General features: G+C 49.6%; 1 protein-coding gene across 1 annotated transcript in view; it reads right to left on the bottom strand.

The window, feature by feature from the left end:
* Positions 1-13,534, bottom strand: part of LOC128703086 (uncharacterized) — a gene marked incomplete at its 3' end in the record, with an annotated part of 189,671 nt that overhangs the window by 79,831 nt on the left and 96,306 nt on the right. Inside the window, 1 exon segment of the mRNA XM_070088039.1 lies at positions 10,802-10,879. Within this exon segment, the coding sequence (XP_069944140.1) occupies positions 10,802-10,879 (78 nt within the window).

Genomic DNA, 13,534 nt, shown 5'->3' on the forward strand with positions numbered 1-13,534 from the left:
TGTGTACATGCCTGTACTCTCTCACCTATCTCTCTCTCTCTCTCTCTCTCTCTCTCTCTCTCTCTCTCTCTCACACACACACACACACACACACACACACACACACACACACACACACACACACACACACACACAGGGCCAGGACCTATGACTCGACCCCTGCAACCACAAATAGGTGAGTACACACGCGCGCGCGTTACAGATACCTAATATATAAATTTGTACATAGAGCGCAGCAGCAGCGGACGAGAGCATCACCCGAGGCCCTCAACCACCTTGAGACAGTCAGCAAAATACATGTGTATCATCCTGAGGATGATTGGCAGTGTTGTGGGTTGCCATCTGGCCACCAGGAACACTTGTCTGACTACACTCTTGCTGACTTTACCCTTCGTTGGATCAAACCTTCCTTGGATCAAACCTTGTATGTTACTGAAGAAAAAGTAATCATGTGATTCTGTGTCAGCGAGGTATACTTCAGTGTGGATGATACATTATGCCTCCTCACCAAGATATATTACAATATACTTCCTCATCAAGATATATTACAGTACATCATCTTACTCCTCAGTACACTGTACAGTTTTCTACTGTAAATACCTGAAGTCTTCCAGCAGGTCTGAAGTCAACTAACTCACCAGGATACTGGACAAAATATTACTTCCAGAAGGTCTGGAATTGACCTGACCAGAGGTGGGGAACATTTTAGCTGTAATCTAATAAGGCCGCATTCATGAAATTTTGAGAAGATATACTGTGAAATGTCGGTTATTTTGTCAGAAGTTAATTATATAATATAATGAAGATTTTTTTTTTAATTATGAAGTTAACTAACCTTTTAATGACTTTGTTGTGACTGCTTCTTGTGGGGAAGCATCAGTGGTCATCGGTAGCTGCGGAAACTGTTCGCCAGAAATTTCCATTTCACCATGAAAGGTTCTCAAAAATTATATCTTTCATGGAAACACTTGGATTGTTTCCCCACATATCATAGACGTTGTTTTATTAAATAAATAAATATTTAAGTCATTTTGCTTTGACATAATAACACAGATGCTGCGTTTCTTTATGAATCTTCTTTTAATAATTCACAATAGTGATTCTCTTCTTCACAAAATTTAATGATTTCTTCTCGCAAAGATAAAATTTTGACCAACACTTGTATGTTCCTGTGATAGCCAGCGTACCTGCCCCTGTGATGGCCAGCGTACCTGCCCCTGTGATGGCCAGCGTACCTGCCCCTGTGATGGCCAGCGTACCTGCCCCTGTGATAGCCAGCGTACCTGCCCCTGTGATAGCCAGCGTACCTGCCCCTGTGATAGCCAGCGTACCTGCCCCTGTGATAGCCAGCGTACCTGCCCCTGTGATGGCCAGTGTACCTGCCCCTGTGATGGATAGCGTACCTGCCCCTGTGATAGCCAGCGTACCTGCCCCTGTGACGGCCAGCGTACCTGCCCCTGTGACGGCCAGCGTACCTGCCCCTGTGACGGCCAGCGTACCTGCCCCTGTGACGGCCAGCGTACCTGCCCCTGTGACGGCCAGCGTACCTGCCCCTGTGATGGCCAGCGTACCTGCCCCTGTGATGGCCAGCGTACCTGCCCCTGTGATGGCCAGCGTACCTGCCCCTGTGATGGCCAGCGTACCTGCCCCTGCGATGGCCAGCGTACCTGCCCCTGCGATGGCCAGCGTACCTGCCCCTGTGATGGCCAGCGTACCTGCCCCTGTGATGGCCAGCGTACCTGCCCCTGTGATGGCCAGCGTACCTGCCCCTGTGATAGCCAGCGTACCTGCCCCTGTGATAGCCAGCGTACCTGCCCCTGTGATAGCCAGCGTACCTGCCCCTGTGATAGCCAGCGTACCTGCCCCTGTGATAGCCAGCGTACCTGCCCCTGTGATAGCCAGCGTACCTGCCCCTGTGATAGCCAGCACACTGACACTGTGATAGCCGGCACACTGACACTGTGATAGCCGGCACACTGACACTGTGATAGCCGGCACACTGACACTGATAGCCGGCACACTGACACTGTGATAGCCGGCACACTGACACTGTGATAGCCGGCACACTGACACTGTGATAGCCGGCACACTGACACTGTGATAGCCGGCACACTGACACTGTGATAGCCGGCACACTGACACTGTGATAGCCGGCACACTGACACTGTGATAGCCAGAACACTGACACTGTGATAGCCAGAACACTGACACTGTGATAGCCAGCACACTGGCACTGTGATAGCCAGCACACTGGCACTGTGATAGCCGGCACACTGGCACTGTGATAGCCGGCACACTGACACTGTGATAGCCGGCACACTGACACTGTGATAGCCGGCACACTGACACTGTGATAGCCGGCACACTGACACTGTGATAGCCGGCACACTGACACTGTGATAGCCGGCACACTGACACTGTGATAGCCGGCACACTGACACTGTGATAGCCGGCACACTGACACTGTGATAGCCGGCACACTGACACTGTGATAGCCGGCACACTGACACTGTGATAGCCAGCACACTGACACTGTGATAGCCAGCACACTGGCACTGTGATAGCCAGCACACTGGCACTGTGATAGCCAGCACACTGACACTGTGATAGCCAGCACACTGACACTGTGATAGCCAGCACACTGACACTGTGATAGCCAGCACACTGGCACTGTGATAGCCAGCACACTGGCACTGTGATAGCCAGCACACTGGCACTGTGATAGCCAGCACACTGGCACTGTGATAGCCAGCACACTGGCACTGTGATAGCCAGCACACTGACACTGTGATAGCCAGCACACTGACACTGTGATAGCCAGCACACTGACACTGTGATAGCCAGCACACTGACACTGTGATAGCCAGCACACTGACACTGTGATAGCCAGCACACTGACACTGTGATAGCCAGCACACTGACACTGTGATAGCCAGCACACTGACACTGTGATTGTCAGCACACTGATACTGTGATTGTCAGCACACTGATACTGTCATAGCCAGCACACTGGCACTGTGATAGCCAGCACACTGGCACTGTGATAGCACACTGGCACTGTGATAGTCAGCACACTGATACTGTGATTGTCAGCACACTGATACTGTGATTGTCAGCACACTGATACTGTGATTGTCAGCACACTGATACTGTGATAGCCAGCACACTGGCACTGTGATAGCCAGCACACTGGCACTGTGATAGCCAGCACACTGGCACTGTGATAGCCAGCACACTGGCACTGTGATAGCCAGCACACTGGCACTGTGATAGCTAGCACACTGGCACTGTGATAGCACACTGGCACTGTGATAGCCAGCACACTGGCACTGTGATAGCCAGCACACTGGCACTGTGATAGCCAGCACACTGGCACTGTGATAGCCAGCACACTGGCACTGTGATAGCCAGCACACTGGCACTGTGATAGCACACTGGCACTGTGATAGTCAGCACACTGGCACTGTGATAGTCAGCACACTGGCACTGTGATAGCCAGCACACTGGCACTGTGATAGCCAGCACACTGGCACTGTGATAGCCAGCACACTGGCACTGTGATAGCCAGCACACTGGCACTGTGATAGCCAGCACACTGGCACTGTGATAGTCAGCACACTGGCACTGTGATAGCCAGCACACTGGCACTGTGATAGCCAGCACACTGGCACTGTGATAGCCAGCACACTGGCACTGTGATAGCCAGCACACTGGCACTGTGATAGTCAGCACACTGGCACTGATAGTCAGCACACTGGCACTGTGATAGCCAGCACACTGGCACTGTGATAGCCAGCACACTGGCACTGTGATAGCCAGCACACTGGCACTGTGATAGCCAGCACACTGGCACTGTGATAGCCAGCACACTGGCACTGTGATAGCCAGCACACTGGCACTGTGATAGCCAGCACACTGGCACTGTGATAGCCAGCACACTGGCACTGTGATAGCCAGCACACTGGCACTGTGATAGCCAGCACACTGGCACTGTGATAGCCAGCACACTGGCACTGTGATAGCCAGCACACTGGCACTGTGATAGCCAGCACACTGGCACTGTGATAGCACACTGGCACTGTGATAGCACACTGGCACTGTGATAGCACACTGGCACTGTGATAGCACACTGGCACTGTGATAGCACACTGGCACTGTGATAGTCAGCACACTGGCACTGTGATAGCCAGCACACTGGCACTGTGATAGCCAGCACACTGGCACTGTGATAGCCAGCACACTGGCACTGTGATAGCCAGCACACTGGCACTGTGATAGCCAGCACACTGGCACTGTGATAGCCAGCACACTGGCACTGTGATAGCCAGCACGCTGGCACTGTGATAGCACACTGGCACTGTGATAGCACACTGGCACTGTGATAGTCAGCACACTGACACTGTGATAGTCAGCACACTGACACTGTGATAGCCAGCACACTGGCACTGTGATAGCCAGCACACTGGCACTGTGATAGCCAGCACACTGGCACTGTGATAGCACACTGGCACTGTGATAGCACACTGGCACTGTGATAGTCAGCACACTGACACTGTGATAGCCAGCACACTGGCACTGTGATAGCCAGCACACTGGCACTGTGATAGCCAGCACACTGGCACTGTGATAGCCAGCACACTGGCACTGTGATAGCCAGCACACTGGCACTGTGATAGCCAGCACACTGGCACTGTGATAGCCAGCACACTGGCACTGTGATAGCCAGCACACTGGCACTGTGATAGTCAGCACACTGACACTGTGATAGCCAGCACACTGGCACTGTGATAGCAGCACACTGGCACTGTGATAGCCAGCACACTGGCACTGTGATAGCCAGCACACTGGCACTGTGATAGCCAGCACACTGGCACTGTGATAGCCAGCACACTGGCACTGTGATAGCAGCACACTGGCACTGTGATAGCCGGCACACTGGCACTGTGATAGCCGGCACACTGGCACTGTGATAGCCGGCACACTGGCACTGTGATAGCCGGCACACTGGCACTGTGATAGCCGGCACACTGGCACTGTGATAGCCGGCACACTGGCACTGTGATAGCCAGCACACTGGCACTGTGATAGCCAGCACACTGGCACTGTGATAGCCAGCACACTGGCACTGTGATAGCCAGCACACTGGCACTGTGATAGCAAGCACGCTGGCAGTGTGATAGCCAGCACACACTGTGATAGCCAGCACACTGACACTGTGATAGCCAGCACACTGTGATAGCCAGGCACTGTCATAGCCAGCACACTGGCACTGTGATAGCCAGCACACTGGCACTGTGATAGCTAGCACACTGGCACTGTGATAGCCAGCACACTAGCCAGCACACTGACACTGTGATAGCCAGGCACTGTGATAGACAGCACACTGGCACTGTGATAGCCAGCACACTGGCACTGTGATAGCCAGCACACTTGCACTGTGATACCCAGCACACTGGCACTGTGATAGCCAGCACACTGGCACTGTGATAGCCAGCACACTGGCACTGTGATAGCCAGCACACTGTGATGGCACTGTGATAGCCAGCACACTGGCACTGTGATAGCCAGCACACTGGCACTGTGATAGCCAGCACACTGGCACTGTGATAGCCAGGCACTGTGATGCACACTGACACTGTGATAGCCAGCACACTGACACTGTGATAGCCAGCACACTGACACTGTGATAGCCGGCACACTGACACTGTGATAGCCGGCACACTGACACTGTGATAGCCAGCACACTGGCACTGTGATAGCCAGCACACTGACACTGACACTTAATAATACATGTTTTCCTTTTGGAGTATTTGGTGAAGTTGTGTTACATTGAGGGATAATTGATGATCACTTGTGCTGGTGGTCACTTACGCTGGTGGTCACTTACGCTGGTGGTCACTTATGCTGGTGGTCACTTATGCTGGTGGTCACTTACGCTGGTGGTCACTTACGCTGGTGGTCACTTACGCTGGTGGTCACTTACGCTGGTGGTCACTTATGCTGGTGGTCACTTATGCTGGTGGTCACTTACGCTGGTGGTCACTTACGCTGGTGGTCACTTACGCTGGTGGTCACTTACGCTGGTGGTCACTTACGCTGGTGGTCACTTACGCTGGTGGTCACTTACGCTGGTGGTCACTTATGCTGGTGGTCACTTATGCTGGTGGTCACTTATGCTGGTGGTCACTTATGCTGGTGGTCACTTATGCTGGTGGTCACTTATGCTGGTGGTCACTTATGCTGGTGGTCACTTATGCTGGTGGTCACTTGTGCTGGTGGTCACTTGTGCTGGTGGTCACTTGTGCTGGTGGTCACTTATGCTGGTGGTCACTTATGCTGGTGGTCACTTATGCTGGTGGTCACTTATGCTGGTGGTCACTTACGCTGGTGGTCACTTATGCTGGTGGTCACTTATGCTGGTGGTCACTTATGCTGGTGGTCACTTATGCTGGTGGTCACTTACGCTGGTGGTCACTTGTGCTGGTGGTCACTTATGCTGGTGGTCACTTATGCTGGTGGTCACTTATGCTGGTGGTCACTTATGCTGGTGGTCACTTATGCTGGTGGTCACTTATGCTGGTCACTTATGCTGGTGGTCACTTATGCTGGTGGTCACTTACGCTGGTGGTCACTTACGCTGGTGGTCACTTATGCTGGTGGTCACTTATGCTGGTGGTCACTTATGCTGGTGGTCACTTACGCTGGTGGTCACTTACGCTGGTGGTCACTTATGCTCGTGGTCACTTATGCTGGTGGTCACTTATGCTGGTCACTTATGCTGGTGGTCACTTATGCTGGTGGTCACTTATGCTGGTGGTCACTTACGCTGGTGGTCACTTATGCTGGTGGTCACTTACGCTGGTGGTCACTTATGCTGGTGGTCACTTACGCTGGTGGTCACTTACGCTGGTGGTCACTTAAGCTGGTGGTCACTTATGCTGGTGGTCACTTATGCTGGTGGTCACTTACGCTGGTGGTCACTTACGCTGGTGGTCACTTACGCTGGTGGTCACTTATGCTGGTGGTCACTTACGCTGGTGGTCACTTACGCTGGTGGTCACTTACGCTGGTGGTCACTTATGCTGGTGGTCACTTATGCTGGTGGTCACTTATGCTGGTGGTCACTTATGCTGGTGGTCACTTACGCTGGTGGTCACTTACGCTGGTGGTCACTTACGCTGGTGGTCACTTACGCTGGTGGTCACTTACGCTGGTGGTCACTTACGCTGGTGGTCACTTACGCTGGTGGTCACTTACGCTGGTGGTCACTTACGCTGGTGGTCACTTACGCTGGTGGTCACTTACGCTGGTGGTCACTTATGCTGGTGGTCACTTATGCTGGTGGTCACTTATGCTGGTGGTCACTTATGCTGGTGGTCACTTATGCTGGTGGTCACTTACGCTGGTGGTCACTTACGCTGGTGGTCACTTACGCTGGTGGTCACTTATGCTGGTGGTCACTTACGCTGGTGGTCACTTACGCTGGTGGTCACTTACGCTGGTGGTCACTTACGCTGGTGGTCACTTATGCTGGTGGTCACTTATGCTGGTGGTCACTTATGCTGGTGGTCACTTATGCTGGTGGTCACTTATGCTGGTGGTCACTTACGCTGGTGGTCACTTACGCTGGTGGTCACTTACGCTGGTGGTCACTTACGCTGGTGGTCACTTACGCTGGTGGTCACTTATGCTGGTGGTCACTTATGCTGGTGGTCACTTATGCTGGTGGTCACTTATGCTGGTGGTCACTTATGCTGGTGGTCACTTATGCTGGTGGTCACTTATGCTGGTGGTCACTTATGCTGGTGGTCACTTATGCTGGTGGTCACTTATGCTGGTGGTCACTTATGCTGGTGGTCACTTATGCTGGTGGTCACTTACGCTGGTGGTCACTTATGCTGGTGGTCAGTTTCATTGGAAGTAAAGTATTTATTTTCGTCATTAGGCAAATTGATAATATGTACAAAGAATTATAATGGTTACTGTGGCGTGTTAGTCGTTCTGGTTTTCTCTGGAAGGAATACCGTGCTCCTTCTTTGAGGGGAAAGGGGAAAAATTAAGGGGATACTGCTTCAAACACCACCACGTCCAGTTCTGGTTTCGTTCCATTCTTCATACGGAGTAGTTTCCCCTCTAATGATATGTCATCACTGCATATTTATCAAATTTTATTTCAGACCCAGGATATCTAGGTTCTTCTCGTTAGCTCTAGCCTAATTCCTGTCGACCTTTATAAGTACTGGCCCATGCAGGGCAGGTCCATGTCAACCCCCGACGTCGATACCATGCCCAGCTCTTCTAGGGCAGGGTAGGTGCCTGAGCCAGAGCTTGCAGCTCACAACACTGCCATTCCCATTAACCCCCTTGAGGCGGGGATGGCAGACCAGAGGCGCCTAGCTTCTCCTTACGAGCCCCGTGAGGGCGGTGAATGTGGCTAGGCCTAGGGACAGTTGGTCTCAACGATGAGGAGGTACTTGTACCTCCTCCCATGGCAGACAGTCCGAGATACTCCCGAGAAGGGGAGCCAAGGCCGGACCAGCACTTGGATAAGGCCCGGACCGGGAGAGTACCGGCGAATCAAGAAGAATGTCAACCCCCGGCTTAGACCAATGGCCCACTCAGTCAGGTTACCTTCACTTAAGGAAGGAGCACGGCTTCTGACCCAGTAGCACCAGCTAGTCAGATCCAACTCACACCCACCCACACCCACTCATGTATTTATCTAACCCATTTTTAAAACTACACAACGTCTTAGCTTCTATGACGGTACTCTGGAGTTTGTTCCACTCATCCATAACTCTGTTACCAAACCAGTGCTTTCCTATATCCTTCCTGAATCTGAATTTTTCCAGTTATGGTTCATCTTGAAACAGATACTTGTGTACTTGGTAATTTTATCAGGGTTTAAGCATCCTACAACTTCAACAATTCATTATTTTACGATTACTACGTCGGTAAATGGCTGGTCTTTTTCTTCCAGGTACATAAGCTACTTTAAACGTGGCTTCAGTGGTGGTGGTGTTACCTCGTCTCCCTATGATGTAGCCCAGAGCAGTTGAATCACCCCAGCAGGTGGTGCTAGGTGGGCAGGGGCAGCAGGTGGTGCTAGGTGGGCAGGGGCAGCAGGTGTGCTAGGTGGGCAGGGGCAGCAGGTGTGCTAGGTGGGCAGGGGCAGCAGGTGTGCTAGGTGGGCAGGGGCAGCAGATGGAAGGAGTACTGAGCCATCACACAGGTGTTGCGTTACTAAGCCACGTCCGTACGACTCTCAGAGTCTACCAATCATAAGAAATCATGCACACAGTGAGCTCTTCACTAGACTGAGAGCAGCCAAATTGTTTACCAGTTAGAATGTTGTTTTTCTCAATGTGTGTGAATGTGTGAGTGTGTGTGTGTGTGTGTGTGTGTGTGTGTGTGTGTGTGTGTGTGTGTGTAATTCATTAGGGAGATGCAAGAGAACTCGCATATCTATTGGGAAAACCTGGAGCCACATGGGGGTCCCAAAACATGGAGAGCCATGATGATGGACGCAGTACTGGAAAACCTCGTGCATCAACATGTCAAGGACACTACCAGAGAGGGGAGGATGAACCAGCAAGACTGGACCTTGTGTTCACCCTCTAACACTGACTCAGTCTGCCATCTCCATCATCATCATCATCTCCATCTCCTCCTCCTACTTCATACAATGTAAATATACTGAGGGATGTATAGCTCTGTGTGTGTGTGTGATCTAAGATAGGTGAGGAGTGGCTCTAGCTCCTCGGATCAAGAACCCCTCAGCAGCTTAAAGGCAACTCCCCCTCTTCCCCGTTAACCCAATGTAATACCACTACACTGTCCAGTACCACTACACTGTCCAGTACCACCACACTGTCCAGTACCACCACACTGTCCAGTACCACCACACTGTCCAGTACCACCACACTGTCCAGTACCACCACACTGTCCAGTACCACACAGTGTCTAGTACCACAGTGTCCAGTACCACACAGTGTCCAGTACCACACAGTGTCCAGTACCACCACACAGTACCACCACACTGTCCAGTACCACCACACTGTCCAGTACCAGTACCACACTGTCCAGTACCAGTACCACACTGTCCAGTACCACCACACTGTCCAGTACCACCACACTGTCCAGTACCACCACACTGTCCAGTACCACCACACTGTCCAGTACCACCACACTGTCCAGTACCACCACACTGTCCAGTACCACCACACTGTCCAGTACCACTACACTGTCCAGTACCACTACACTGTCCAGTACCACTACACTGTCCAGTACCACTACACTGTCCAGTACCACCACACTGTCCAGTACCACTACACTGTCCAGTACCACTACACTGTCCAGTACCACCACACTGTCCAGTACCACTACACTGTCCAGTACCACTACACTGTCCAGTACCACTACACTGTCCAGTACCACTACACTGTCCAGTACCACTACACTGTCCAGTACCACTACACTGTCCAGTACCACCACACTGTCCAGTACCACCACACTGTCCAGTACCACCACACTGTCCAGTACCACTACACTGTCCAGTACCACCACACTGTCCAGTACCACCACACTGTCCAGTACCAGTACCACTACCAGTACCACCACACTGTCCAGTACCACCACACTGTCCAGTACCACTACACTGTCCAGTACCACCACACTGTCCAGTACCACCACACTGTCCAGTACCACCACACTGTCCAGTACCACCACACTGTCCAGTACCACTAAACTGCAAATATATTTCATACAATAGCCTCGACACCAGAAACAGTAAGATACTCACGCTTGGCAGACAGAGAACAGTAGAAGCTGTGTCAGCAGTAGCTGTAGCAGCAGCAGCGGCAGCACAGCCAGACTCCTCCTGCAGGGAGAGACAATACAGTAATGTACACAGTGTTTCACTTGTAGAAGGCCCCGAGATATCCTCTACTACAAATATAATATGCAAACAAAACGGTTGCAACTACAGGAGTACCAGCTCGATGGCTCCCTCGAGTGAAACATCCTGTAGTTACCCACCACTGCTCGACCTATGGGGACTCACCGCTGCTCGACCTGTGGGGACCCACCACTGCTCGACCTATGGGGACCCACCACTGCTCGACCTGTGGGGACCCACCACTGCTCGACCTGTGGGGACCCAACCGCTAGTAGTTACGATCATTAACCTTCATCAAAAACATAACTTTGTCATCAAATATCAAACATGATTTTCCCAATTTAATAGTTTGCCACTGAAATTTTGAGTTATATTTAAACAAACTAGGACAACAACGTATCCACAGAGGTAGTGAACCTGGAGCTGCAGGAAGCCTTTAGCAAGACAACACAGAAGACAACATAGTTAAGTCAAAGTTCCGCACATGTTGGCTAATCAGTGATTGACTCACTGACAGGAAATAACGAGCTGAAATGGCGACGTGTCATAGCGGAAAGGTGAAACAAGTAGGGTCCCTCGAGAGTAACTCCTTGGCCCAAACTTTTTTTAAACTATACAAAAATGCTCTAGAATTACATTTAAAACTACAACGTTTGCAGATGGCTGCCAAGTAGGGAGATGTGTGGCATGCGTGGCCGACTGCCAAAATATCCAGGGAGACCTAGAGAGGGCGTAGCAGTGGTCAGTAAATTGAGGAACCAGCTTTAATGTGGACAAGTGTAAGTCTGAATACAGTAATATAAAATACGAGACAAAACGAAAAAAAATACCATGGCAATAGAAGAAATGATCTGAAACACAATGTTAGTGCAGCAGACAGCAAGTACCACTACCACTGGTCTTCAGAGCAAAAAATTTCGAGGACAAAACACCTGGAATAATATTAAGAGTAAAGTGTTCTTGGGAGACCTGGTCTTGGAAAGGTTGACCAGTTCTGCTCAAATAATTACGTAAAAAAACGTAAACAGACCTGAGGAGACAGAAGAGCGACCAGACTCGTACCAACATTAAGAAGCAAACCCTAGGAATATAGGAAGATGGAAAGAAAGGAAAATGAGAAGATAGGAAGAGAGGGAGATATGGAGACAAAGATAGGAATATTGGAAGATGGGAAGATACGGAGATTGGAAGATAGGGAGATGGGAATATAGATATTCATCACAAAGTTGTTCTCAGTAAGCAGAGGCTAAGAAGGCACCTCGCTCAAACCTTCACGATACAAAGAGTTTTCGATGTACTCAAACAAGAAGAGATTAATGAAGTACAATGTAATACAATGACTTGGTTAAGCAGTTCATGAGGAACGTGAGAAAGAGCTTAAACACCGAGCTGGGGAACACTGGAATAATCTTCCCACGGACGCCGAGGCTACTCAGATTACTTCGACATTTCAAGGACCGGCCGTACGCAGACTTTGCAAAGGATAATATAATAATAATAATAATAATAATAATAATAATAATAATAGTAATAATAATATCTTTATTTACTACAAGTACATGTACAAGGTATACAGTCCTAGCTGACATCACTGACATACTACTATATAGAAAGCCGCTTGTTATGTTGAGCATTTCGGGCAAATTAGGTCAGTTGTGTCCCAGGATGCGACCCACACCAGTCGACTAACACCCAGGTACCCATTTTACTGATGGGTGAACATAGACAACAGGTGTAAAGGAACACGTCCTGTGTTTCTTCCCTGGCTGATAATCGAACCGAGGCCCTCGCCGTGTGAAGCAAGAGCTTGAGCCACCAGAGCCTAGAGCCCCGCCAATCCTCTCCGGTCACTGGCCGCCAGTATCCTGGTACTTACTAGGAGGCTGCAGAGGATGTCAAGTGGTTTACAAACACCAATAACATTTAAAAAAGTTGAACAAATGGCGTGTAGACATAGAATAACTGGTATATATGGACAGTTCGTTTAGTGCTAGAGTTACGTAAATAGTTGTACTAGTAGTAACATTAGTAGATGTAGTAGTGACATTAATAATTGTTGTAGTAACAGTAGTTGTAGTACTAACATTAGTAGTTGTTGTAGTACTAACATTAGTAGTTGTTGTAGTACTAACATTAGTAGTAGTTGTAGTACTAACATTAGTTGTTGTAGTACTAACATTAGTAGTTGTTGTAGTACTAACATTAGTAGTTGTTGTAGTACTAACATTAGTAGTTGTTGTAGTACTAACATTAGTAGTTGTTGTAGTACTAACATTAGTAGTTGTTGTAGTACTAACATTAGTAGTTGTTGTAGTACTAACATTAGTAGTTGTTGTAGTACTAACATTAGTAGTTGTTGTAGTACTAACATTAGTAGTTGTTGTACTAACATTAGTTGTACTAACATTAGTTGTAGTACTAACATTAGTTGTTGTAGTACTAACATTAGTTGTTGTAGTACTAACATTAGTTGTTGTAGTACTAACATTAGTTGTTGTAGTACTAACATTAGTTGTTGTAGTACTAACATTAGTTGTAGTACTAACATTAGTTGTAGTACTAACATTAGTTGTTGTAGTACTAACATTATTGTAGTACTAACATTATTGTAGTACTAACATTAGTAGTTGTAGTACT

The sequence above is a fragment of the Cherax quadricarinatus genome, chromosome 23, assembly GCF_038502225.1.
Source record: "Cherax quadricarinatus isolate ZL_2023a chromosome 23, ASM3850222v1, whole genome shotgun sequence".
NCBI lineage: Eukaryota > Metazoa > Arthropoda > Malacostraca > Decapoda > Parastacidae > Cherax > Cherax quadricarinatus.